At 35.8% G+C, this 27,413-nt stretch overlaps 2 protein-coding genes across 10 annotated transcripts in view; one reads left to right on the top strand and one right to left on the bottom strand.

Annotated features, from left to right (window-relative positions):
* Nucleotides 1–318: 318 nt before the first annotated feature.
* On the bottom strand, nucleotides 319–27,187 carry AP1S2 (adaptor related protein complex 1 subunit sigma 2). Of its 4 annotated transcripts, XR_014075720.1 has the most exons (6): nucleotides 27,069–27,187; nucleotides 24,786–24,964; nucleotides 18,806–18,914; nucleotides 18,037–18,174; nucleotides 13,889–13,983; nucleotides 319–1,885 (listed from the first exon to the last, which is right to left on the bottom strand). XR_014075720.1 is itself a non-coding variant. In XM_081565264.1 (5 exons), exons 2-5 carry the CDS (start codon nucleotides 24,962–24,964, stop codon nucleotides 1,838–1,840), a joined length of 474 nt encoding a protein of 157 aa, XP_081421390.1. In that variant the 5' UTR covers nucleotides 27,069–27,187; the 3' UTR covers nucleotides 319–1,837. The 4 variants fall into 4 exon arrangements, 3 of the variants coding, with proteins under 3 accessions (XP_081421390.1, XP_081421391.1, XP_081421392.1); XM_081565264.1 differs by lacking the exon at nucleotides 13,889–13,983; XM_081565265.1 differs by lacking the exons at nucleotides 319–1,885; nucleotides 13,889–13,983 and adding an exon at nucleotides 4,696–6,144.
* Nucleotides 25,908–27,413, top strand: part of LOC145536252 (uncharacterized) — a 241,829-nt gene continuing 240,323 nt past the window's right edge. For 4 of the 6 annotated variants that reach the window (XM_081565268.1, XM_081565269.1, XM_081565271.1 and 1 more), the window contains exon 1: nucleotides 25,908–26,926. In XM_081565268.1, coding sequence (XP_081421394.1) covers nucleotides 26,614–26,926 — 313 coding nt within the window. In that variant the 5' untranslated portion in view covers nucleotides 25,908–26,613. The remainder of the gene's footprint in view (nucleotides 26,927–27,413) is intronic. The other 2 variants (XR_014075722.1, XR_014075723.1) reach the window with 2 other exon arrangements.

Genomic DNA, 27,413 nt, shown 5'->3' with positions numbered 1-27,413 from the left:
CTCCTTCTTAAATATCCTTTTGATTATTTTCCTATAAAGGTATTTGATTCCAGAAATCAGAGTATACTTTAAAAATAACTCCACATTATTTTTATGTAACATTTCCTATCTGTAGTTAATAGGCAGCCCCTTAACTATCAAGATAACCAAAGCTTTGCTTTGGTACTTATATATGCAGTAATTTGCTTATACCCATCCATCTCAGCAAGTGTGCTATAGTACCTCCAGTTCATAGGGGGACTCCAGTCGAGTTAGGACACCTTTGATAACCTGGGGTGATTTGAATTGCTCATTCAGAAAGAGAAAAAATCAACTGCATTAAGGTTTAAAAGCGGCATTTATTGATTGAAAATAAGTGTGTAGATAAGCTCTCAGTAGCATGGACTCCACATTATTTTTTAATGGGCTTGAAGTACATGAAGACTCCTTAAATCTTCCACCATTTATCTTGTGTGTGCTTTTAACCACCACCACATTCAAATGGAGGTGAATTTTCAACATCTCACTCAAAAATTTTTTGAAGAAATTCTTCCTTTAGCAGCTCTTCATAGTTTGACAGACTTTTGGAAAAAGATAAAAACACACTACAGTTGTGTACGTTGAACATTTATTACAACTAATTGGCAATGTGGTAAGACAGTGCTCACGTGGCCTAAATATTGGTCACAATCACAACAAAGCTTAATCCAGCCCAGCAGATACAAATGAAAAGTGTAAACTGTGAAGACGTTTACATACGTAGAAGTATGTATAAAAGTGACATTGAAACAACTATATCCTTAAAAAATATAGCGCCCACTAATGCCATTTTACTTCATTCAACTCAACTTTCATGAGAGGTGGTGTCTGTTTTTATATTTAGGACTTCCAATAACTAGGCAGTGCCATGGAAGGGAAGGAAGCTGCCCTAAAGTTTGCTGCACTTCTAAGTGGAGGGAAGCAATAGGGGAGTAAAGTAAACTTGGCTGTAACAAGCACCCCAGAAGGAATATCCGTGCTTTAAACAATGACTTATGCAACCCTTTGTGAAAAGAGCAACACATTTTCCATAAGATACTGTTATTAAGAATCCCTGGTAAGTCGACATTTTCATTTTATTTGGGAGACATCAAAAACAATCCAACTAAGTGACTAAATGATTATGACCACAAAAAAATTTATGTCAGCAGTCAAATGTTGCTTGGCCTTAAAAATAGCATGTTTACTATTATGAAACAGCTGATCTCTGTTCCTCGTCCCAGGTTTGGAATGCTTATGAAATAATTTTTAGTGTAAAACATCATCATTCCATTAGTTTTTTGTGTACTCCCTTTGTTTTAAGGTGTTTACTTTCTAATAAGGGTCTTTGGTATAATTTAAGTTTCAACATAGAGTGAAATTTTCATTCATTTGATATGTGACATGTCAATTCCCTTTATTCGCATATATACTGAAATGCAGTAGTCTTTGGTTTCATAAAACCAGGTTTCTTTCACATGATTTTTTTGCCAAAGAGAATAAATGTATATTGCCTGATTGTGTCATACTCATCGATATACATAATCAAAAGTAATGATAATAACCTATTCAAGAGAAACAGACCTATAAACTTCAAAATAGCCAGAAAAAGTACCTTTTTTTCCTGTATTCATTCTAATTCATATTTAAGTCCCTTGTTATCACTTGATTAACCAAAGTTCCCTTAAAAAAAAAATTGTGTAGGCCTGAATGAAGCAGCTTAGCAGAACAGTAATACTGACAAGACATCATCTTACACCATTAGCTAACATGGACATGAAGGCAGTGACCATCTACAGTGTGTGAAATGCCACAAGAAGTCATCAACAGGGGAGGAGAGTTATGTCAGTCCAATTTCTTCAAGAACACTACGTGGGGTTTCAGCTTCCTGTGGAGGGAAAATGTGAGACTCTGGTAAGCAGATCTGGGGAGGTTTGAGAATGTGAAATGGACACGGAAGCGCATGCAAGTTTCAGAGAAGCTGAACACAAGCAGTTCAGCAGTCTGGGCACTTCCATGGAGAGCCAGTGCTTCTTTAGCAATTTGTGTCCCAAACACCAGAGACCACAGGAAGATTTTTTTCAGCATGCATTAAATACCTACTGATTACTTACCAATTGTGCTGTGCTCCATTGCTGTAATACAAAAAGCTGTTGAAACCCACTGGCATTTAAGGAAATTATTGATATCAACCTTTCTACAGAAAAGCTTCTCTGATAGCTCAGTTGGTAAAGAATCCGCCTGCAATGCAGGAGACCCTGGTTCAATTCCTGGGTCGGGAAGATCTGCTGGAAAAGGGATAGGCTACCCACTCCAGTATTCTTGGGCTTCCCTGGTGGCTCAGCTGGTAAAGAATCCACCTGTAATGCGGGAGACCTAGGTTTGATCCCTGGGTTGGGAAGATCCCCTGGAGAAGGGAAAGGCTACCCACTCCAGTATTCTGGCCTGGAGAATTCCATGGACTGTATAGTTCATGGGGTCACAAAGAGTTGGAGATGACTGAGCGACCTGCACTTTCTACAGAAGAGGTAAGTTGTCTTAGTGTAAAAATTCAAAACCTCCCCTAAATAAAGACCAGGGAACCCCCCCCCGAGTTCTCCCCATTCTACACATATTTTTATTTTCCTTGCTTTTTTTTTGAGTCACACGTATTGCTTTCTGCAGAAACTTACCTTCCAGACCTCCCCAGAGCAACCAATGGCTTCAGTGGAAGCCACATACAGAAAGAATGCTCTGATACCTAAGACAGAAGTGCCTTTTGTTCTATGTAACAACCAATACTCATCTGTAAATGCCAAAGGAAGACTAACCAAAGCAAGCATACTATAAAAAAATTAAAAATTTTCCAAAGTGTCCAGTTTTGTACAGCACAAAATAAAAGGACCAACTAGGTCAAATTTCAGGTATTAGTAGCAACAAGTTTGTAATTAAAGGCATACTAGATTTTAACAGAGGAAAACAATTTTTTGTACCCAAATGACTTACTTTTGCATCCTAATTGTGGTACAGCACAAAACAAGGAGAAGAAAAATTAATTAAACCATCAATCCATACATTAGATTTAATTGTATGTAAAGCACTACATGGAATAATCTCAAATTAATTATTTAAACTCACTGGTCTGTTTCCTTATTTGGAAAACAAGGATCATAGCACTTACCTTCATTTGTAGAGATTAAGAGAGATAAGGCTTAGTGCCTGATTCATAGAAAGTGCTCAAAATATGTTAGCTGATACATGACACAACTGAAATCTAAATAAAGGTATTTAGCCTTACTATAAACCAACTCTATATACAAAGTTCATATAATGACCTTTTAGTATGTTTGTGCATTAAGGAAAAATGGGTAAAAGTCAGCTTTGGTGAAAAAAGGCTATTTTTTATGAAGTATTCTTGCCCCCCTCCCCACCTCTGAATTGAACCTCAACCTAACCAGGCTACAGATCTAAATATATATGGAGGATAAGAAAACAAGTTAAACATCGCCATTATAATCTGCCAAATACAGAATGTAGGAAATTCTACCGTATAGGAGACAGTTTAACAACAACAAAAAAAAAGGCAAGGGAGGGTAAAAGTAGAGTTATTAAAGATTAACAGAGACTTAAAGATATCAGATACAGTGTGAGACTTGTTTGGAATCTGGCTCTAACAAACTGATTATAAAAATGCATTTTCCAGACAATTATGAAAAAAACGAATCAAGAATAAGATTATTAGGAATTACTGTTAATTTGGGGGGCTGTACTTATCTCTTAGGGATACATACTGAAGTATATAAGATGAAATGATAGGATGTCTAGGGCTTGCTGTAAAATACTCAGGCAAAAAAGGCATGGTAGGGTGGTGATTTACGAAACAACATTGAGTTGTTGATGGTTGTTGGAGATGAGTGATGTGTACATAAGGGTTTCTTATACTGTTCTATTTGTATGGTCTCAGAGTTTTCATGAATCACATACATATTAAATAAGGGGGGAAATTTAAAAATAATCATTTTCACTTAATGTTAAGTAATTTTTAAAATGTCGTACAACCTTTAATGTATTACAGAGTGCCTACATTGAATTCTATAGAGTTAAGATTCTTAGCTTATCCATGTAAACGCACCCCCTCATCCTACTCATTGAAGCCGGTTAGATTTCCCCTTATGTGCTCACTGCCTGCAATCTTATATAGATAGCATTTCTTGAAGAGAACCACATTGCTTCTCAAATATGCATTATTTAAAATATCTGTCCTTTCTAAAAGGCCTAATTTCAAAGAATCATTTATACATTTTCTTCCACTGAGACTTACAAATAGTAAGTTAGTTTTTTAATCAATTGTAATATAAAATTAATTTTCACATGTTCACACTGAAATTGTAGCTCAAAACCATCTAGAAAAAACTATTATGTAAATTAGTCAAATTCATAGAAACAACATAGAAAGGTGGTTACCAATGGCTGAGGGGAGGGGAAATGGGGAATAGTTGTTTCTAATGGGTACAGTTTCAGTTTTGCAAGATGAAAAACTAGAGATCTGTTGTGCAACAATGTGAATATACTGAACCTACTAAACTGTACACTTAAAGATGGTTAAACTAGTAAATTTTGTTAAATTTAAACCATAATTTTTAAAAATTACCTGAAAAATTAAAATATGAAATATATTACTTATCAAAAGGATGGAGAAGAAAAAAGTCATTCACGTGAGACAAAGTACATGCAATATTTTTATTTTAGACATGCAAGGAAAGCTATTTTCAGAATCTACTAGTTTAAAGCAAGCAGCTGTATACAAATAACAAAAGAAGCAACATCTTGTTACAGCTGGGCATACAGCATCCAAAGCAAACAGGCATGAGACAATGCATATTTATGCAGCATTAAAACCAGATGAATACCATGTTGCAGGGCTCAGGGAGGGATAGAGGAAAAAAATGGAAATGAAAGGCCAATGTTTCCCAATGCTATCAATGTATAATGCTAATTTCTCATTTGATAGCCCATCCAGGTGCTTCAAATGTCATGTAGTACAGCAAGAATGGAAGAATGGAAACAACTGATCTGCATCCCTGCCTAATACACATTTTCACAGGTCTTCTTTCAGTGGTAAACCACTCTGAGCATCTTTTGAACTTGTTTAATGATAGCTTACTTAACTTGGGCTTTAAACTCTCTAAACATTAACAATGAATTATTTGGTAATTTCCTCTTTATAATAATATATGTTGCATGTTTTATTAAAACACAATGATCAATATTAAAGGTTTTAATATCAGAAATATAAAACCATATTTAACAAATCATTAAGTATCTAAATGCAGACTTAACTATGTAACTAGTAAAATATTATAGTATTTAAACAATATTAGAATCTTAACTATATAAAATAAACCCTATATTAATACTTTGAAAGGATTACTTACTTTTAAACAATAGATATTGCAGAAGAGAGTTTTCTGACACAGCTTTCTGATAGTTCTTACAGGGATTACTTGATATTGTATAGCACAAATATGAGTCAATAAATGGGGCATTACAAATTTCTTAGAAATCGTGAATGTTTTACCTTAAATATTATATAACAGTACAGATTTCACTTTCGTGTATTATTTCCAAATACACTTTTATGTGATACATTAAAAATGTTTCCTCATATATACTATAATTACCCTAAATATAGTCCCATCCCGCCAACATTCGAAGATCAAACCATGCTATATTGTGGCATTGCTAATTTTGACCTAGCATTTCAGCTCTATTTTCTTTGGTAAACATTTAATGATTGCTAGGTATTCTCTTACAAGATTAATCACAGATGGTTCACAAATGATGACATGTAGGTGTTTGAGATGAAACATTACTCAAAATGATCATAGATCATATTTTTCAAGAAGAAATTGAACCAGTTGTAAGCAGGAAAAGCTGTATCAAGATCACACACAGAATGAAAATAAAACAGAAAAGAGGATGAGAACAGGAAAATTATTACAAAGGTAGCAGTTCTAAAATGTTCTATTATTATACAAGGTAATCAGTCACCAAGCTGAGGATATTTTCTTTCATAAGCATATCAGCTCTCTATTTCCTCTGTGAAATTCTGCATACACGATGAGTGGTCATTTAGTACACAGGGACATTAAAATATTCATGACGTGGCTACAAAAGAAATGCATATATTCTTACACACAGTATACAAACTGACACAGACACAATCAGATTTCTAGAATGCTTAGTGCACAGCAAAGAAAACTTAATTGAAACTTAGAATTTGTTTTTAGAATTTTGGTTCATGGCTGAATATTTAACTTCTGAACAATGCCCAGGAATTCATATTCATCTTTTATAACTTTATATAACGACAACCAAAATGATGACCTATGTCCTACAAAATCCAAGCGCACTGTATTTACTAAAAATACACTGAAAAGATTTTTCAGTATAAGTCATGTGGTCAATACTGAGTTAACTCAAAATCCAGTTAGAATACTCCCTCCCGCCAGTGTTCAGGTTCATCAGGATTTTACTACATGAAGCAAAGGAATTTAATCCCTTAATGAAAATCATTGCATCCTAGAATGACCATAAACTTTTACAGATTCTAAAGGAAAATCTTTCCCAAAAAAAGAGTGGAAAAGTAGTTACCCATTTAGTAGCAATAGAGGTTTTTAATCATTCGCTTAGCTTACCAAAAAAAGAAAATTCCAAAGACTATGCCTTTGTGACTAAGGGTATTACTTTTAAAATAATCCTCAAGACAGATTTTAAAGAATTCACCAAACAGATTTGTTAAATGTCTGTGCCACTAAATGTATCTAAAAGGATGTTTCTCACATCAACAAGGTAACCTAAAGTGGTTTTAAACTGACCCTAGAGTGCACAGAAGAGATGAATATCTAGGGACTCCAAAACTCCCTGAAACTAGGGGCAAAATTAGATACAGATTTTTCTGAAAAGAAGGCCCATGGACCATCAGACTCTCAAAGCAATTATACCCTGAGCCAAAAGGCTTGTGACTCAAAAAAGTTTAAAATTGCTTGACTGCTTTTAAGATATCCTCAATTTACTATTTATTCAACTTGGCACTTTGAACTATTAGGCTACAAAGTCAATATAAACTGTTCCAATAAAATATGTAACAGATACCTTATATAATAACCATTAAATACAAAAGTATTTGAAGAAAAAAGCCAGTAAAATTTTAATCCTCAGATAATCCCTAAACAGTTTAAAGATATAATTGCTTTTTTTCTCCCACTCGAAACATTGTGAAATAAAGCAGAAAGCTAAAATAATATCAATAATAAATTGAACACCCAAATGCTTCATTTTCATGAAGGAATTCTATTTCTGTATCAATGGTATTAATAATACTTTTTTGGTCGATGAACTCTGAACCTATTTCAATATTCTCTGTGTAAAACAATAAATTATAAGCCCCAATGATGAATCATTATCAGAGCAAAATTTCCTATTAAAATATCATCAGTTAAATAAGTGGGACTATCTCTTAGGATTTAATGTAATTAAGCTTTTCATGTAATGCTAAAGTGTAAGTAACAAACTTGACAAGATTGTTATTACAAACTGAATTTATATATTCTACTACATTTTGATGCATGTCAGTACTCCAGCATATTCTAGTATGCTTTTTCTTACACCCAAACTCTTGCTGTGAAACACATTTCTGGTTGAGAGAACAAGAAAAATTTAAGTCTATCAAACTTTCACCTAAATAATACCAATATTTGAGCCTTTATATTATAGCTTTTCATCTTTTTGTCTCTTAATTTTATATAACACCATGTAAAAACCAACAATTAAAAGAAAAATTTAGTAAGGGAGAAAAAAAAGAAAACAAAAAGGTAGTTTCCCAAACAGGGTCAAGTACACAGCCGTTCTTCACCAGAGGAGACAACCATGAAAGAAAAAGAACAATTCTATACGAGCAATTCTCAACTGTGACTGCCCCAGGCATTCCTAACAGACCTTTTGCTACCCTTTAGGAAAGAACTGCTGTCCGTGAGGTCGCAAATAGATGGACACAACTGAGCAACTAAACTAAACCACTACCAGGAAAGAAAAGAGTTGATAAAGCCAAACTATTCTTTATAGCAATGATTCATATTACTGTACTTAAACAAGAAATTAGCTTCCAATTAATTGTGAAGAATACTCTTCAAAGGCAGAAATCCTCACCTGAAAAACATTCTTCAAGAAGAAAAACTCTAAAATCCACAAAAACAAATGTATTCTTTCAACACTTTTAAGTTGCTATAACATGTTTCAAATACTTTCCCATTTTAAACTGTCGGAAAAGGTTATGCTATAAATAAATGCTTTAATAACCATTTAACATTTAAGGTTTTTAGTTAAATGGTAGATATGCCCATAATTAACAGTTATTTTTTCTCTTATATACAAGGAAAACATTATAGTGGATTAAATATAACTCCAGTATTCTGGGCCTTCACACCACCAGAACATTTTATGAGTCATGGAATAATTATATTAATTAAGAATCGGGGAGGGTGAGAGTAAAGTCTGTTTTAACAGACTTTATAGTCCTGTGCAGAACTAGACCTACTGTCTTCTATGACCTAGCAAACTGAGTTTAATACACTGAAATGTCAGTGATATAGACTGTGGGAATAAAGACCAAAAAGAAAATAGTGAGAAAAAAAATTTTTAATCCAGTGTATTACACAAATAAATATAAACCACAAGTTGCCCTTAGTACACATTATTTGGAGACCTATTTTTGGAATAAAGATTAGATATTTACTACTTTCAATCTGAAACAGGCCTTTAATCTGGGCAAATCACTAACTTCTTCCCCATTAAGTCTATGCCAAACCTTCAACATTTCAAGTTACCTGCACCTTCTTTCGCCTCATCCCAGCAGCTCTCCTCTAGACGCAGTTTCTCAACTCATCCAACTCATGAGGAAAAAAGAAATCTATGGCCCATCAAACTCAAAACAGAGGAGGGAGAAGACTCATCTTACTCAAACCAATGCTTGTGATTCCATTCCTAGTCACCCTCCGAATATACTTTTCCCATTATTTTATTCCTGTTTTTCATCGCTCTCTGCATTCGCTCTTTTCCTTAGTATATATGCACGTTCAACTTTCCTCCATCCTAAGAATAATTTTTTTCTCAATCCCCTACAAAAAGGACCAGATGTAGTGGGAAGTGTAGGACAGAAACACAGCAGAGAGGAATTAAGTTAACACCTGTTCTCAAAACCACCTATGTTCCTAAAACAAACCCCATTACCTTAAAAATTCCCAGATATTCACTATACTAGGCTGATGACTCAAATGATCTAAAGGCTTAAGTCTTGTTGGGATGAGAAGTGCTTAAATAAACTAGTGGTATGGATCCAAAATGGAAAACCCAGTATCCTGATTTTTCTTTCTGGTATGCAAGGCAATCAAAGAGAAAATTACGTACATTTAATTGCATGCAGGTTTGTGTCAACTCTTTGAGACCCTATGGACTGTGGCCCTATGGACCGTGGCCCGCCGGGCTCCTCTGTCCATGGGCTTCTCCAGGCAAGAATACTGGAGTGGGGTATCATTTCCTTCTCCAGGATATTTTTCCAACCCAGGGATCGAACCTGTGTCTCCTGCATTAGCAGGTGGATTCTTTACCACTGAGTCACCAGGGAAGCCCTAAAAATATATATAAGTAAGTACAATTTGAAGTTACTGCTATACTCCAGTGTTCTTGCCTGGAGAATCCCAGGGACGGGGGAGCCTGGTGGGCTGCCGTCTATGGGGTCGCACAGAGTCGGACACGACTGACGCGACTTAGCAGCAGCAGCAGCAGCAGCAGCTATACTCCAGTTTTTCTTAAAGGGGCTTCACTTATTCCATGCACTATAAAGTAGTATCCTTAGTCCTTAAAGCTCTAGAATACAGTGGTACTTTTTATTGAATACTGTGGCAAAGTCCTTACTCTTAACTCTGGAACCCTATTCCTTGAGCTAAAGACCAAAGGGCCACCGAGTATCCAAACTCATGAAGATCTCTTTTTAGCAATGAATAAAAAGAGAAAAAATGAAAAGCACTTTATGAGGGATCTTTTAGGTGACAGGACTCATGGTGTCTTATTTCACAAGCACTTGGAAAGTTGAGTGATTTTCTTTTTTTTCACATTAAAGTTAGCAATGTGGCAAGAGCAATATGGTTGCTCCAGATGGTTAAAATGGCCACGAGAACATCAGTGCTTCACTTTACCTGCTGAAATTTTCTTTTTAGTCAATTCTACTCTAGTTTCACCTAAAGGAGCAACACAAATTAGTTTTCCATTCCCACAGCAGCATTTTGTCATTTAAGAAAAAATTATAAATTAAAAATAATTATACTTAAAACACATGTTTTAAAACAGGAGGGGGGACCTCAAATATCGTCAGAGGTAATACTTTTAATGTCCTATTCCTAGACCTTTTCTTACTTGATAAACCTTGAGTACCTTTCCATATCATTACATAGAAATTGATCTCATTTCTTTTATGGCTAGGTAACAGTTTCATATATGGTGTACTGTAATTTTCTTAACCTACTTCCCATTGATGGACATTTGATTAGGTTCCAGTGGCTTATTATACCCAGCATGTGTCTTAGTGCATTTGTATATTTCTGTTGGATAAAATTCCTTCAAGTATAACTAATGGGGCAAAAGGTGTACACATTTAACTGTTAATAGATATCACCAAACTAATCCTCCAAAATGGAATACAAATTTAAGTGCTCATAAGGAGGAAACAATTCTTTGCCAATCCAAGAAACAAACCAAAAAAATAAAAATAAAGAAGCAGAATAATTAGTAAATACAACTTTAGACTGTAAAGAAATAGTTTTAAGTACATCTTAGGGTAATTGTATTGTATTTGTCTTGGTCTTCCATTTGGATCATAACTTGAAATGCCCTAAATTTAACCAAGGTTTTCAAAATATAAACGATTTCTTGGAATCACTGAATTTCAAATATTCAAACTCTAAATATCTTTACTAAATAAATTCTATAAGGCTAATAGGGCATAAAAGAAAAATAACAAAAAGTATGTATGTACAATATAAGTCTATATTATATATGTAAATTCTGGTCATTTAAACTATTCCTCTCATAAGGAATTATCAAATCCCTAAGGTGGATAGGTGGAGAAGGCAATGGCACCCCACTCCAGTACTCTTGCCTGGAAAATCCCATGGATGGAGGAGCCTGGTAGGCTGCAGTCCATGGGGTCGCTAAGAGTCGGACACGACTGAGCGGCTTCACTTTCACTTTTCCCTTGCGTGCACTGGAGAAGGAAATGGCAACCCACTCCAGTATTCTTGCCTGGAGAATCCCAGGGACGGCGGAGCCTGGTGGGCTGCCGTCTATGGGGTCGCACAGAGTCGGACACAACTGAAGCGACTGAGCAGCAGCAGCAGCAGCAGCAAGGTGGATAGGGAAATCAGCAGAAAGTTCAAGTGTTCTAACTGCCTGCAGGGTATGCTCAATTTTGTTTCCAGACAAAAACTAAATAACCTTAATAAATGTTAACAGATTTAGTTGTTGAGGAAATTAAATTATACAGTGACATCCCGTAAGTTTTGCTGTGGGTTATCTCTGGTTATCAAAAGTTATTTTTGATCAAGTAAAAGTAATTTTGGTGAATCACAGAGGTGATTTTTATAGCCATTTACATGTTCTTGAGCACATTTATCCTTCTCTTCACAATTTTTAGGGTTTTTTCCTCTTATACTTTTGATTCATTTTCGGCTAGTCATTTGTAATCTGCACTATATATTATATCAAAAAGATGTAGCAGTCCATAAATGTAAATGAAATCTTTATATATTACATGGTGTTAAATTAAACCAGGGTTTCTGGACCTCAGGTCCACTGACACTTGAGGCTGGATAATTTCTTACTCTGAGAGGGCTGTTCTGGGCACTGTTCGATATTTAACAGCATCTTTGATCTTCACCTAGTAACAATCAAAAACATGTCCAGACATTGCCCAGTGTCCCCTGAGGAGGCACAACTGCCCTACTCCCAACTCCAGTTGAGAACCAGGATTAGTCTAATTGTCTCTGGTTGGTGGGTAAGATTATATTCTAGTGTCCTTGCTTGTATTTGTTAATTTTCCTATAGTGGGAATTTTTATTTAAAAAAAGACAACAGAAAAAGCAATAAAAGAAAAAATAAAAACAATGTCTCAGGAGCGTAAAAAAAGAACTCAAACACTGAAATTTTTCAGAAAGTACTTTTTTTTTAAAATCATGTCAACTTACTTTAATTTTAAAAAATAAATACATAAATAAACAAAACCATCACCAACACCTAGGAATATGTTCTTTGCAGGTCCCTGTGCAGGTCTCAATCCTAGGGCTCATGCAATCAACTTAGTAGATCAGGATCAGCATTGAAAAAAAAAGAATAGAACAGATAACATGAGACTGTAAAACAAGAAATATGAATAAGTATATATAATTTAACCAAAAAATTTTTTGGTCTATGTATATATAACTATTGTGATATAAAAAAGTATGGTATTACTGTGGCTTCTTGTCAGATACTTCGGAAAATCAGATTTACAGTTACTGAATATTTTAAGTTATTCCAACTTTTGTTATTACAAATAGACCAGAGTAGCAAGAGTTGGCTCAAAATGAATTAAAATGAAAGAATAAGGAGGAAATTCTCAAAATTCTGAAAAGCAAAGGAAAAAGAGCTCAAAAGACATACAGCAAATTATTACAACCTGAAAACCAGTGACCGAGAGCACTGGCCAAATTGTTTCTTATTAAATGCAAAGTGAAAGGCAAGATTTTTTCCACCTTCTGTTTTCTCTGTATCTACCCTTCTGTATTTTCCATTTGAAGCATTAATGTAACTAAATCTCACTTATCCAGAATCTGTTCTAGTAGAATCCAATCAAGTTTACATATAAAAAATTAAAATATGCTGGTATAAAGGACTATAGCCTTGTTAATTTTTAACCCAACTGAAAAGAAGAAGGTTTAGGCTTAAAGGTTTTAATATAAACAGTGGTAATTACAAAGGAATTATAGGAGTTTGTCTTATTAAAACCAATCTTAAGAGAATTTTTATCAAAATGTTTTTTGCTATTATATTACTGTATATATTTGAAAGCATCTGTTTTTTAAAACAATGTAAGATATTCTTGAGTTTAACTACCCAAAGCCTTAATATTCTTAATTAGCAAGATTTTAATTAAAAAAACTTATTAAAAGGCATGTTATTAAATACTTTAATAAGTACTTACTTACTTAAAATACTTTTAATTTACAAAAGATCCATGTTTAAAGAAATCCCTTTGTCGCCTAAGATTCTTACCTTTCCATTTTTATGCAGTCCAACAGATTTAATAATTACTACTTCCACAAAGATGTTGTATAGTACTAAGATATATCATGCAGCCCCAGCACTAAAACAAATCTATTTTAGCAGCACTAATTCTCCATAGAGCACCACTTTCTAGATGAGGCAAATTAACAACTGTAAATCCAATAAACCTATTTATAAAGTGGACCACCTTGAAGTAGAAGCAAATTCATGTGTAACGCTTGCTTTTGGTACCTCACTTGTTTTTCATTTCTCAGATTACTTTAGTGAGAAACAATACCAACAGCAAACAAAGCTCAAAAGGAAAACCCCCACAAATTTGAAAATGATGCTGTTAGTATAAAAAAAAAGGGTTGACACATCTCAAAGCGCTGATCAACACCATCATGCATCTACCACTGAGGGTTAAAGCCCAACACCCAGTATTTAACTATTTGATCTTCACAGATCAAGCAAGGACTTGAAATCATTTCACGTGCAACAGTTTTTGCATAACACCCCGTCTTATCCATGCCACAAAAATGGTAAATTTAGTAGTTACCAATAAATAAGTTGGGGGTCAAAGGGACTAAAGCCTTAGACTGCTCTTTATCATAAGATATCCTCAGACAAACCTCCCCATTCTTCATTCTGGCTCTATAAAATTAAGGAGCAGAGAAAAACTGGTAAGTGCCTGACTTCACAAAGAATGTGCACTCTATTATTTCCTTTGTCATTACATGTAATGTTTATAAAATAAACCCCAACTGTACCACTCCCCCAAGCCCTCCCTCCAAAAAAAATCTAATCTAGCTTAAAATAGGTATTTGGTATTTGGTGCTGGGGAAAATGTTCCAAGTATTGCACACACAAAAAAAGGTCAATTTAGCAATCTCAGCATGTTGCACTTTAATAATTTAAGAATCAAGTTGAGTACTAGTGGCATGTTAAGAAAATATGTTTTAAATTCCAACGGTCAAACATTAAAAATTGGATAATGAACCAATTTTTCTGGGCTTTACCCCCAAATCTGATTAAGGAGTCATACACTGGAATACCAAAAGAAATAAACAGAGTTCAGTCTAGAAATATTAAAACTGAACCCTTCTTTACTAAATAATTAAGTAAAATAAGAAAGATATCTTTATTTTTTAATCACAATGTCTGATATTTTACTAATTATGATTCAAATACACATTCATTTTATGTTCTCATTACTGACTGTAAAATGCTAATAGAAAATCTATTTTATTCACTGATTGTCTACCTTATTTGCCTATGAAATGAAGGACTACCTAAACAAACTACATGACGTTTATACAAACTGAGTAAGAGACATTTTAAAGAAATATTTCTGAAAACAAAAATTCATAGATAGAAATCTATTATTTCACAAATTAAAAAAGGATTAAAACCAAAATTATTTTTTGATTTGCATATATCTTTAAGCCAGCAGATATTTTCAATATAATTCAGTCATCTTTGGTGTTCAGAACAATTGATTCAAATAAAAGACCTGACGCCAAAGAGAAAAAAAAAAATCATGATATATGTAAACTAAATTAAAATAAATTTGGACTTCTACAAATTTAAGACTGTATTTAGATTAAGTGTCTTTACAGCTATATGTACAATTTTGGAAACAAAATCATTTCATGACATAAACAAAGTGAATATTATACCCTAAATTATAAGACCAAAAAAGCTACTATAGATCTAGACATTCTGATAAACCCAACAAGAAATGACTTGAAAAATACTAATGTATATCTATATATCTGATTAATGAATTCCAACTACTGATAAACTGGACAAAATTTCCAGTCTAAGAAGTAAAGGATGGCATCAGTCTTAGGAAATACTTTGTTCAATATAGAAAAACCTCCAGGAGAATAAGGAATTTCTTTACTATATGACTGAGACAAACAGAGCTTGGTATCTAAAACAGAATGTTTAAAATATACATACCAAGAAAATACATGAATGGGAGTTGGGGCAGACAGAGCACAGTGGTTAAGATTGCATTCAGTTCTAAAGTCTAGCAGATCTGGGTTTAGAATCCTGGTTTTGCCAACTGCTACCTAGGACCAGTCACTGGAACTTCACTGAGCCTCTGCTGCTTCATTGGTTAAAAGGCTCTCAGGACCCTTTTTCAGGGAATCCTGATGATTAGCATAGGGTGCCTCACATCTAGGTGCTCAATAAGCATTAGCTATCATCAAAGTTCTTTTTTGTTATCAGTGTCCAGACAAATCATTTTAGCAGTTTGTGGAATGTTTTTTCTCATCGTATTCTATCATCTATTTGGTGAACATAAGATTCAAGTACTCGCCCAGAGATGTAAACTTGTATCATGTATCAACATATAAATGACTCTATTTTAGGAAACAAACATCTTATCATCCTGGATTTCCTGTGACAATGTTGTTGGTGAATAACGTGAATAAACAAGTTAAACTGTTAAACTGAACAGAATAACCTGAAGCTTAACTGCCCTATACAGACTTTAGCTTGGTTTCATAAAGGCCTTAACGTCACTGTAAATTCAGAATGGACCAGCCACTTTCTGTCTGCTCAAGACTTGTTTGCATGGGGAAGTTAAGAAAAATGGTTCACTTGGTCCGTTGAATAGAAAATGTCTTAATATAGTTATCAATTTGGTTTATGTACAAAACAATGTAAAGGTAGTCACAGAAGAGAAACAGGGCCTTCTCTCTTCTAAAGACAAGGAACTGTAATTAACAGTAGTCAACTTTTTTTTTTTTTTAACTAGGTGAAGATGGGGTAAGGAGAATTTTGCATCGAACTATGGACATCCCATGCTTCTCTCTCCATTCCTACTTTTCCCACTTAGAGATATAAAAATACTACTTCAAAAAAGGAGACTTCTTATTAAAATACTTTTATAGGGGAGACACACACACACATTCACAAACACGTACATGTAATAACTTTCTGATCCTCTAGTACATTATTCAATACATGCTATAAAGTAAATTCAGCCTATTTGTCGTATTGTAAAGTATATAGCGATTTCCCAGTAAAGTTTAAAAAACAACCAAAACACAAGAAGGTATCAATGCCCTAAACATTATTCTCCAGAAAAAAACATATTAAAAATAAAAGCTTAACTTCAACAACTTTAGAAATATTTTAAGGCAAATGTAATTAATTAGGAAATGATAAAGAAACTAGAGGAAATACCAGGATCTGAAACAACAGAATATAGTTCCATAATAATGAAATATAAAAGTGGTCAAATAAAGGAACAAATATGAAAAATTCCCAAATTATGACCCTTGTTTTGACCTAATTTTCAGAAAAGTCTGGTTAGCAAACAGCAAAATAAGGAGGTGCTAACTTTAACCCAATTTTATAACAGTAGAATATGAGTGTGTAGTCAGCCCACCTGACATTTAAAGAAAAAAAACTCCCAAAGACAAGTATGCAATCAATTAATAAAAAACCATAGTAAACCATACACACACAGAAAAGGGGCTGTGTTCATTTCACTAGTGAGCAGCAGATGGTATTAGGGCTGTCAACAAAATACTTCACTTCTGCAGGCACCTTAACCCCTGTTTTGGTAACTCCGTATCATTAAATGTAAAAAATCACTGTCTAATGTTTAATTTATGTATATTATAGATGTTGTCATCCCAACTTCAAACAATCCCCACAATTGACCTAAGTCAGTGACTGATGCAGAGGGATTACTGAGAGCTCCTGAATGAGAAGCCTGAATGAAGCCAACAGTTAATAAATTATAATGAAGAAAAAAGATTTCACTCTGATTTAAAACCTCCTTCAATAATAATATAAAAGATAATTACTGTAATGAAAACAAGTAACATTTTTTAATATTGACTAATTCCTCCTCTTGCTATAAATTTTCTATTTGATTAAACTTCAATTATGACTAAAGCATAATTCAAATAGGTACCTGAATTAATGTATCATTAAGTTTTTCAGAAAAGGTAGCTTATCTATGAATTTCTAGCTTCAGAAATTGAAGGTACAGAAGCATCAAATATACATTTAACCCAAGACAACTGTGGAATTAGAAAGGGAAGGGGGTTTTATCAATGGTTCTTGTGATATCAAGGCAAGACAAGAATGTAGCTGTTTGACAAAACATGGTTTGTATTTAAGAAAAGCAAAGAGAAGTAGAAATACTTTTCAGTTTTCAGTTAGTTTTGCTAACAAGAAACTAGAGGATTCTATAAAAAGTGTAATAAACACTATCATTTGCTTGGCTACATTTGCACTTAATGGACATGAGATGAAAATGTGAACCAACTTGGAATGAAAATGCCATAATCTCACAGTCAACTCCTCATTGTAGACACTAATGAGGTAAGGGGTTATTTTAAGTAATTCAGAACAATGGACACAGAGTTCTCAAATTACTACTACTTTTCCCATCTTAAAGTAGTCTGTCCCTCTAAATGTTTGGACTTTAGTGTTTTGGGGTCCAAAAATGGGCCATCTCCAGACCATCTCCAAAGTAAATAATACATCCACAGATAACTGAGTTGATGTGACTGTGACTGACACATATGCCAATCAATAAACTGCACATGGACACTACATGCCAAGCATGCTTCAGAGTCATTTCTGAAACTGTAAGAATGAGGGAAGATGACTGAGACTTCCCTAGCAAGAGCAAAACATGCTAGTGTCTAGTTAAGAGAACTCTGAGTAGCTTACCTCCTGCAGTAGATCAGCCTGCTCAATTGCTTTAAGGACATTCTTCTTGGATGTTTCCTGAACTTCTCCTCCCAAAAGAAACTCATCCAAAATAAAATAAGCCTTCTCAAAATTAAAAATGATATCAAGTTCACACACCTGAAAAGCAAAAATAAATAAATAAAACCTGAAGAAAGCAGAAGATATTTATCTACTATCAGGTAGTCAATAAAATCTGACCAGACTGAATTAATCTTAATTACATCTAAAAATGGCAATCCTGCTAACTAAGCATCATTGATTTAGTCAGCTTAATTTTCAAGTCTCAAGTACTTGAAACACACAATGCCTTCAAGCTAAGAAAGACCAGACTCTGCAAGCTCCTAACATGGGCAACTTAATAATGATTTTCTACTCATAAAGACTGGTCTTTTGAAATATTTACATATTTCTGGGTAATATGATTACAACTGCTAACCAAATCTAAATTCTATACTAAGCACTTCCAGTATATTAATCTTTACAGCTGGACTCCTTTCTATTTCACTATTTTAAACCTCATTCTCACCAGCATAATTAAATGAGTAGGTCTGTGGGGTCAAGCAATTCTGGCAGTTAACTGACTAGGCAATTCTGACTTGCACTGACAAGAAACAGTCATTCCTTCCCTCTCTTGAGGTTACTGTCAAATAGACAGAATTCTCAAGACAATCAAATAATAAACTTGTTACAGAAAGGTTAAAAAATATATATTATGGCGTTCAATTTCCTGAAACAAAATAGTACTCACACTGCCAAAATACTTGTCAAGTAATTCCACGTAACGATGAATTATTTCCAGGGTAATTAGTTCATTGTCCTGGTCCTCAATAGCACAGCAAAAATACAGACTGGCATATCTGCAACAAAAAACAGATGCAGGAAAAAATTTACCCTATAATCATGTATTTTCTAAAATACACTTTCATATCCTTTTGTGAAAGACCTTGTGCCTATACAATTTATTTCCTCTTTACAACAGCAAATTGTTTTTCTCCTAGACTATAAAATAATAAATGTACAAAAAATAAATTCTGAAAAGTACAGGAAAGAAAAAAAAAAATCACACTATCTAGAAAGAATTACTTATTTTGCTCTTCCTTCATTCAGGCTCTTTTTGTAGGAATATTCTAAAACATAGCTGATACATGTTGTTCTGAAGTTTACTTAAAACAAAATTCACTGTGTGACTATTTCAAATCACAAGTAAACAGGGAAGAAAATAAATTCTCCAACTGAAGGATTTATTGAAGATACTGTCAACATGACGTCAATGTTCTGCAATGTTTTACTGAAACGTAATATACACACAGAGAAGACCTCAAGTCATAAATGTACAGCTTGATGAGTTTCCAAAGTGAACCTACCTATGGTACCAGCACTTGGACCACAAAACAGAATTATTACTGAACCTCTGAAGCCCCTCTTCTAACCTCTCCAGGTCACAGCCTCCTATCCCCAAAGGTAACTACTATCTTGACTCCTAACAGCATAGAATTATTTTTAAAGGAGGTATATAGGATTGTGGAATAAGCCTTGAGGAAAAAAACAAGTTACAAGTAATCACAGAAGTTGGAGAAAGAGAACAGGGAAAACTAAGACATGTCCTCAAATTTTCCAAGTTTTCCTTGTTGAAGTTCAGGCTATTTACCCTTGAAGAAGGAATAAGGTTGGAAAACTCATATTCTCCAAATAAGAATTCTAGTACATCGGACTAGGTTATACTTGATCCAAGGAAGCCAAAACTTATTAACACAAAACCTTGAGGCATAACAAAGGATGACCTAACCAAGTCCTTTGAGGAGGATTAAAAGAATATTTTCAAGTGGTTTAAATGTGTTTGAAGCTTTTGAAAAGGAACAAAATGAAAACCTAAGACATTCCAAATAAGTCTCAGGTGCCATTATAATTTTCAATGAGGAGCATTTAAGCAATTTTTAGGAAACACAATGGGTAATCACTGTTCGTAGCATTAATGTAAAATAATACACAAACACACACACATATAACCTCAGTTTTGAAATCCAATGAATTTCTGCTCTTCAGTCTGAGAATAACTAGTATTTTCATAACACTATTAATTTCAATATTATCAAAAACATTTCATCTTAGTTGAGCTTTTCAACGGTAAACACCATCATCCTTGATTACAGAAGAAAAAAGAGGCCCAAAAGTACAGGGCCTCCCAAGTGGTTTCACTGGTACAAGAAATCTGATCAAGAGACCTTAACTCCAGGCCTTTTTCCACCTACCATAGTGACTCCCTTGTCATACACGTACACTAGTTGCCATGTCCATTGTATCTGATTTCTACATTCACGATGTTATTTTAAATGGTCAGTCTCCTGCAGTCTTAGAGAAGGCATTCAAGCACATTCATTTATTATCATAAAAGGCATAACATGCACCACCTCCAACTTTACTAACAAAGCACTCCCTCTCTTTCCCAGCACTATTCTGTTTATTGCTTTAAAAGGCAACTAGATATTCCAACCCAACCTTCCATCCTCCTTAACCCATGCTGCTCAAATAGAGTTGTAAATCTGGAAAACTGATACAAATGACACATAAGATTCTCTGAATTAATAAAACTAAAGATTAAAAGGAAAGACATTAAAAATGGTAAATAAAAAACAGACACGACTAGCTGATATGAACACAATGCTAAATAAATTTCACTAGAAAGAATTTACTAACAGGCAATGTCAGGTAAAATTCCTTTTACTTCTAATCTTAAGATTTCTCCAATGCTACTGTTAAGCAATCTAATGCTTACACCACTCTTGCTCCTTAACCACAGAACTGCCTTTTACTTACAAATAAATAGCATTTAAACAGTAGTCAAAGGTCCTAGATTGTATGAATCATTCAGAAATATTACTTTAATATCAAATTAAATGAATTCTTCTTTGTAAGTGAACATCTAGTTATTAGGATCATAAGAAGGCACCTCTTTCCAAAAAGTTTAAGGAAGAAACAGAAGCATAATAACAGGTAACATTCACTGAGTCCTCACTGTGACTAAGGCACTAAATGTTACCTAAGGCCTTGGCATAATTTACCATTTTAATCCTCACAAAAAAAACTTTCAGAGAGCTATATTATTTGCATTTATAGGAGACTCGGGCTTAACTGAGTAACCCTCTCAGGAACAGTAATCTGACTCCAGAGCCCAAGTTTTATATTAAAAACTACAATCCAGAACTGTATTAAATAAAGTAACCCTGCAGCTGGCAAAAATTAAAACATATTCAAAGCAATATTTCACATGCTTTGAGGAGGGAAGGAAATAAAAATTGTTATACTGATTTAGTAAAAGATTACCAAGAGAACCTAAAGAGTATTCCTTGTTTTTAGAACCAAGTGATTTTTAAAAATTCAATAATGAATTCATTTAGTTCTCTCAGTGCATATTTGTAAGTCTAAATCTGAAGTAAAATTAATAATAGACTAGTAAGAAAGAAGGTAAGTTTGGTTATTTTTAGCAGAGTAGATTAAGGCTTACTCTAATTACTGGCACTCAGAGAACATCTGAAAAGTGCCTATTCTTATATTCATAACACATGACTTCTCCCCAGTCAGCTAAATATCAGCTGACTGTGGATGAATGTAACCAAACTGTTCTCAATATTCTACTGGTATGTCATTAAATTTTTTTTGTTAGTGAAGAAAATCAATACAGTACTCTTAAACAAATTCTGAAGCTCGTAATTGGTCGATGTGTATTTTTTAAAGACTTTAATCCTGTAACATGCTGCACAAAATAGGAATCAAAAAAGCATAGTGTTTTCTGTCTTCACAGGATCTTCAAGAGTATTTATTTTAGAGATGAGGAAACAAAGGCAAAACGACCTGTTCCAAGTCACAAAACTAATGGGACAAAGGAATTGAACTCAAGTCTCCAGATTTTCAGTCAATTTTTTCAGCTATATTAACCTTACTCCACTCTCTCACCTCTCCCTCCCCAAGAGGGGCAACTGTAAGAAAGGCCCAGGGATAAAGAATGTGAGATGAGGCAACTTAAAGAAGATCACTTGGTGATACGAACAGCAAAAAATGCTAGTTCAGAATTTCTCAGTAGCTAAGTGGTAATTTTTTTACTTAAAAGGTCTTCTCTTCCAGCTGGACTAGGGAAAAAATAATCACCTGTTCGTATCTACCAAAAAAAATGTCCCTAAGGTGCTAGAAAAGTTTCTAGTATGAAATGGGGTCTAACTTTTGTATGTGAATTTCATCTTAGTAAAGCTGGTATTTTTACGTGCATCTTTATTTATAGGAGTTTGATGTAATACCAGAGTCAGGTGAGACTACATTTTACAGGTTTTAACAACAGAAAAAGCAGTGTCCCAACATGGATGGGCTGAAAGCTATGCAGAGTACCAACTAGTGCTTCTTTCCTCTTGATGGACAGGCCACCTCCTTCAGCTCCAAGATTCTTGATTCCCTGGCTGATTCCCTTGCTAGTATTTTCCTCCTCCACACGGGGGACTCCTTTCCCCATCTAGAAATAACCTTAAGTCTCTCAAGCCATTTTTTAACCCTGTCTCCCCACTCCGGTCTATGGGTGGTTATCACCTCTTCTGTCCTTCATAGCAAAGCTTCCCCTGCCCCCCCCACCTCCTGGCCCCCCCCACCTCCTCCCCCATCAGTCTACACCTGCTGTTTTATTGTCTCCACCTCTTCACACTTTGTCCCATTTTTTCAAGAGTTCTGTCTCTACTATTCCACTGAAAATGTTCCAACAAAGGGCATTTTGTGAAATGCTCACGGTAAAATCTAATAGATTCTTCACTTTAGTTGACCTTCATGCAACATTTGGCACTGGTGATCTTAGTTTTGAACTCTCTCCCCTTTCCTAAGGTAACTGACCCTATAGCTTACCCTCCGTCTGCCACTTAAATGCTGGTGATCTAACACTTTATGCCTTATTTTCCCCCAGACATCCATGCCTATGCCCACCCTGAGAAAACTAAGCACCTCCAAATGGAAGTCACACAGGCTCCTCAAAGTCAACTTTCTACCTCACCACTTACCTCATCAGCTGAACCAGAAATGTGGAATCACCCCAGTCCTCCCCCTCTTTCATTGCCCTCCCTGCTTCTAGCAATGACCAAGTCTTACCAAACTTACCTCAGGAACAACTCTTCCACCTGCTGAGAGCACAGCAGAAATCTTCCTTCAGGACCGCCATATCCTAATAGATCTCTCACATGCCAGTCTCAGCCCTCCCCCCACCAATTTTCCAACTACAGGATCCTTAAAGAAATGCAAATTTTCTTCTGATCCCAGCTTAAAACCCTTGCCTCCAGGTTTAAGATTTGAGTTCTGGCCCCTATGACAGTCATGAGCAACTGACCTTCGACAAGTCACTTCTCCCACATTCTCATTTTTTTAAATAAAACTTAGTTTTGATCAACAGTAGTGGTTTTCAAACTCAGGATCCCTACACAGAGGGTGGAAGCCAAGTGAGGAGAGATACAGTCACACAAGCACCTCCACTTCCACTTGTTTCATTTAAGGTTTTATCCCTGGGGCAAAAAGTTTCTTTAAAAAAAAAAAATCACTTGACTAGATTACTCTAAAACATCTCCCACCTCTAAAATGGTATTTTTATGATTTTTCTCAACAACTACTACACCAAACACTGGATACAAAATCACCCAAAGATGACTAAATTCATTCTATTGTAAAGAGGAGTCTATGGTATTTTAAAAATTGTCGAGTCGTCCATGGTATTTTAAAAATTCTAGATGTTCTATAATCTTCATGACTTTCTCTGCCATCTTGCCCACAACCCCATCCATAGTAGAGTGGAATAAATGAAAACTGAGATAAAACCCAGACTGCTCTTTGACCCTCCTTGCAATCCATAGTTAGTTCCCTGCACATCCCCCACAGAAGAGAATTTTTATATGCATGAACATTCTTATCTTAAATTCAGTAAGTTATTTGTAAGGGAACAGAAATAGTGAAGAAACAAAGTAATTATATTTCTTTTAACCCGATTATAACAATCTTGAGAAGTTTAAGGTATCAAAAAGTTTCAGATATTAATAAAGATGTATAGCATCATTTAAAAGCTTAGTGTTCAAAGCCAATCTATGAGTCATTTTGCAACATCAAAATTTTAAAAATCTGTTCTGGGCAAAATTATCTATCTACCGGATCTAATCACACCTCCACCACAGCAACAAGTGTACTTCAAATTAATAAGCAGTAACGAACAAATCCTGTATATAGTATATATCCGATTTTTAAACATCTATGACTAAAATGGTGTAGGTATCCAAGCAGTTTATACATGAGTAAGAGATCCTGAAAGTCAGATTAAAAGGCATGTCAAATACCAGTCATTACAGATTTGTGGGGGGAAAGGAGAGGGAGGTAAATGCTTATCTAAATTCATAGAATTACTCACACAATTTAAAATACTGATTTTATTTTCCCCTGCAAAGAAATGAATTCTTTCAGTTTTCCTAAAAAGATGGTTAAGCAGGAAGTATCATTTATGCCTTTAGTTACATAATTTCATTTAAAAAGAGTCCCATGATTTTATCATTTCACCAAAACAGTAGTTATCTTAAAAGTACAAAGCTTTACCTTAAGACTATTTCATTTATATCTTTAGTAATCATTATTTATAAATGTCATCTCTCGAAAGTCTGCAATTTCCACATTACAAATGATCTAATCTGATTCTGTTTCACCTTTCTAATAAATAAAAATTATACCTTTTGTAAACAATCTTCAGATCTCGCCATTCAAGAAAGCTGCACATTTTAGGTTTCCGTGCTAAAACGGTTTGAACAAGTTCTCTTGTGATCTTTTTCTTCTCTTTGTCTGATAATGGGACATACCATTTCTGCAGTCGAAGCTTTCCCTGACGACTGAAGAGCAACATAAACTGCATCTGTTAAGATAAACAGAATCAAGATTACAGGCAATACTTTGATTCAATAAAGTTAAGATTAAGATGACACGTGGCAAAGAGAAGCTTTGAGGGACAGGCGTTAGCTAACAAATAATGAGTAGCCATCAATATTTCTATGCTAGTTAAAATAGCAGGAAATTCTTGTAGAAAGATCTTTCCACCAGATGCAAATCCTCCCACCTCACCCTGTTCCATTAAGTTTGAAGGAGAGGGGGAGGACAAAAACAGGTGAGGTGAAAATTCTGATGAAAAAGAAAGATAATTCTTGCAATTCAAGAAACTATTGTGTATCTGTGCTATAGGAATGTATATGGATCAAAAGAGAACTGTTGACATCAACTGGTTTAGATGCATTTGAAATAAACAGACCTACTATTTTTCACCCTACACAGAACAAGCTGTTCTAGTGCCAAACTGAATTACTTGTAGACAGACTGCTATAACTTGGAATGCTGTCTTCAGTTTATGTTTACATATTTTAAGCAAAAGAACTAAAATATAAACCAAAAAAATCCCATAAACACATTTGTCTTAATAAAAGCCTGATTTTAAAAACTCACATCTCATTTAAAAAATTCCAACATAAATATACACACAATAAAGTGAGTTAATATAACTTTACCAAAGAGAATATAAACCTTTAAAAAGCCAAACTAAGAGCTACACACATTCAGACATTATACGAAATACTTCATTTAAAACGATTTAAAAACATAGCATCTACAGATGGAGTAGATGCTGAATTCTAGTGTATTTCACACAAACTATTTTGTATACATTTATTTAGAATCTGCAAATGATGATTAGTCTACATGTTTTAATTTTTAAGGAAACCTTCTTGTAATTCAACCGGTCTCCCCAACTGCAAACAGAAAGCATTGTTCTACAAAGGTTAAATTTAAAGGTAGAATTCAGATTTTTTCTTTTCTTTTAATTATTCTAAGTTTCACTACTCGTTTCTGCAAGTAGGATTCAGCCTGACTCTTGGTATTACCCACACCATACTGAATTTGAACACGGGGTGGGGGAATTTACACCATCCATCTGAATAAAATGGGCGCTAAATTTCGCCAAGAAATCATTGCCGCTTTTTCTAATAATCCAAACGGGCATCAATAAGGTATTTAGAAATTTACGATGCGACAATTTAACTTTAATAAAGTTAAAACTGGCTGTTAACACCACACTTAAAACGCATCACTGGCACGAAATAAACGAACAACACTGGTGATGTCAAAGTGCCTCACACAGAAGTCCTGTTAAGACAGCGGCATTCGAAGGGGACAGCAAGTAACGCATCAACTGGACAATGTTTCATGCAAACCCGTTAGCAGAACTTGGAAAAGAACAGACCCGTATTCCAGGATCCTGGAGACCAGGAGGACTGGGGGTTTGCTTTTGAAACTCAAGGACTCAAGGGAGTCTATAGCAAGGTCCTCCATCTCTCCCCACCATCACTTTATATGACGAATAAATAATTCATGCTCTTTAAAATAAATTATATGTTAACATGGGATGATGCCTGGTCGCAAGGCACAAGTATTCCTTCCCTCTAGTTAAAAACCAACGCTCCGATTTTGCTTCAAATCACAAGGCGCCTCAATTCCTGGAGATTGGTATTAAAAACAATGGGCTCGGCCGCGGAGCGGGCTCGGGGCCAGTGGCCGTTGCCTGCCCGCCGTCCCACGGGGCCACACTCCATCACTGACCGATCGAGACCGGGCGAGGTGACAGGCAAGGAGAGGGGAAGACAATGGCAACCACCGCCGCGCAGGGGGCGCCAAGAGTCCTCGGTCTCCGCCGACCCCGCCCGCAAATGCCCCGCAAAACTTGAGGCGATTCCCAAACCACAGGTGCCGCGGACCCGCTGCAGCGGCCGAAACTGGCCCCCGCAGCCCGGGACGCGGCGCCGCGTGGAGAGGGGCGCGGACGCGAAGAGAAGTGAGTTTCGGGAGGGGTGCCTCAGTGGCCGGGCGGGCGCGGGGTGGGGTCGTCCAGGCGCTCGCGGGGCGGCGGGGGGCTCGCCCGACCCTCCCTCCCCACTCCCCGATCCCGGTGTCCCCGCTCGCCTCCCGGGACTTACGGCGGCCGCGGGCCGCGGGTGCGGCTGGGCTCGGTCGGCGGCGGCGGCGGCAGCGTCGGCGGCGGCGACTAAGGGGAAGCCCCTGTCGCTGAGCTGAGGAAGAGAAGCCGTTTTGCTGTGGGGAGGGGACCCGGTTCGCGGAGGGAAGGCTTAGGCTGAGAGGGTAGGGCGAGACGACAGACCCCGCCCCGGGGGCCGGACGAGGGAGGAGCCGGGGCTGCGGCGAGCGGAGGGGCGGGCTGGGCGGTGCGCTGAATGCAGCTCGGCTGTTGCCAACGGCTCCGGAGGCAGCTCAGGTGACCGCGAAGTCCGAGGAATCTGATTGGCCGCGTCTCTACCGAGAGG

The sequence above is a fragment of the Giraffa tippelskirchi genome, chromosome X (genome assembly GCF_054371585.1).
Source record: "Giraffa tippelskirchi isolate mGirTip1 chromosome X, T2T-mGirTip1v1.2.pri, whole genome shotgun sequence".
Lineage (NCBI taxonomy): Eukaryota > Metazoa > Chordata > Mammalia > Artiodactyla > Giraffidae > Giraffa > Giraffa tippelskirchi.
The sequence above is the reverse complement of the archived record's forward strand: the minus strand, read 5'-3'. Positions and strand labels throughout refer to the sequence as shown.

What these genes read in the sequence shown, in the direction of transcription:
- AP1S2 (XM_081565264.1), bottom strand. Translation starts at nt 24,964, where the DNA reads ATGCAGTTTATGTTGCTCTTCAGTCGTCAGGGAAAGCTTCGACTGCAG. An exon ending in CTGAAGATTGTTTACAAAAG is followed by an intron (nt 18,915 to 24,785) that starts GTATAATTTTTA and finishes TTTTTGTTGCAG; the next exon opens with ATATGCCAGTCTGTATTTTT. An exon ending in TTGACAAGTATTTTGGCAGT is followed by an intron (nt 18,175 to 18,805) that starts GTGAGTACTATT and finishes TTTGCTTTTCAG; the next exon opens with GTGTGTGAACTTGATATCAT.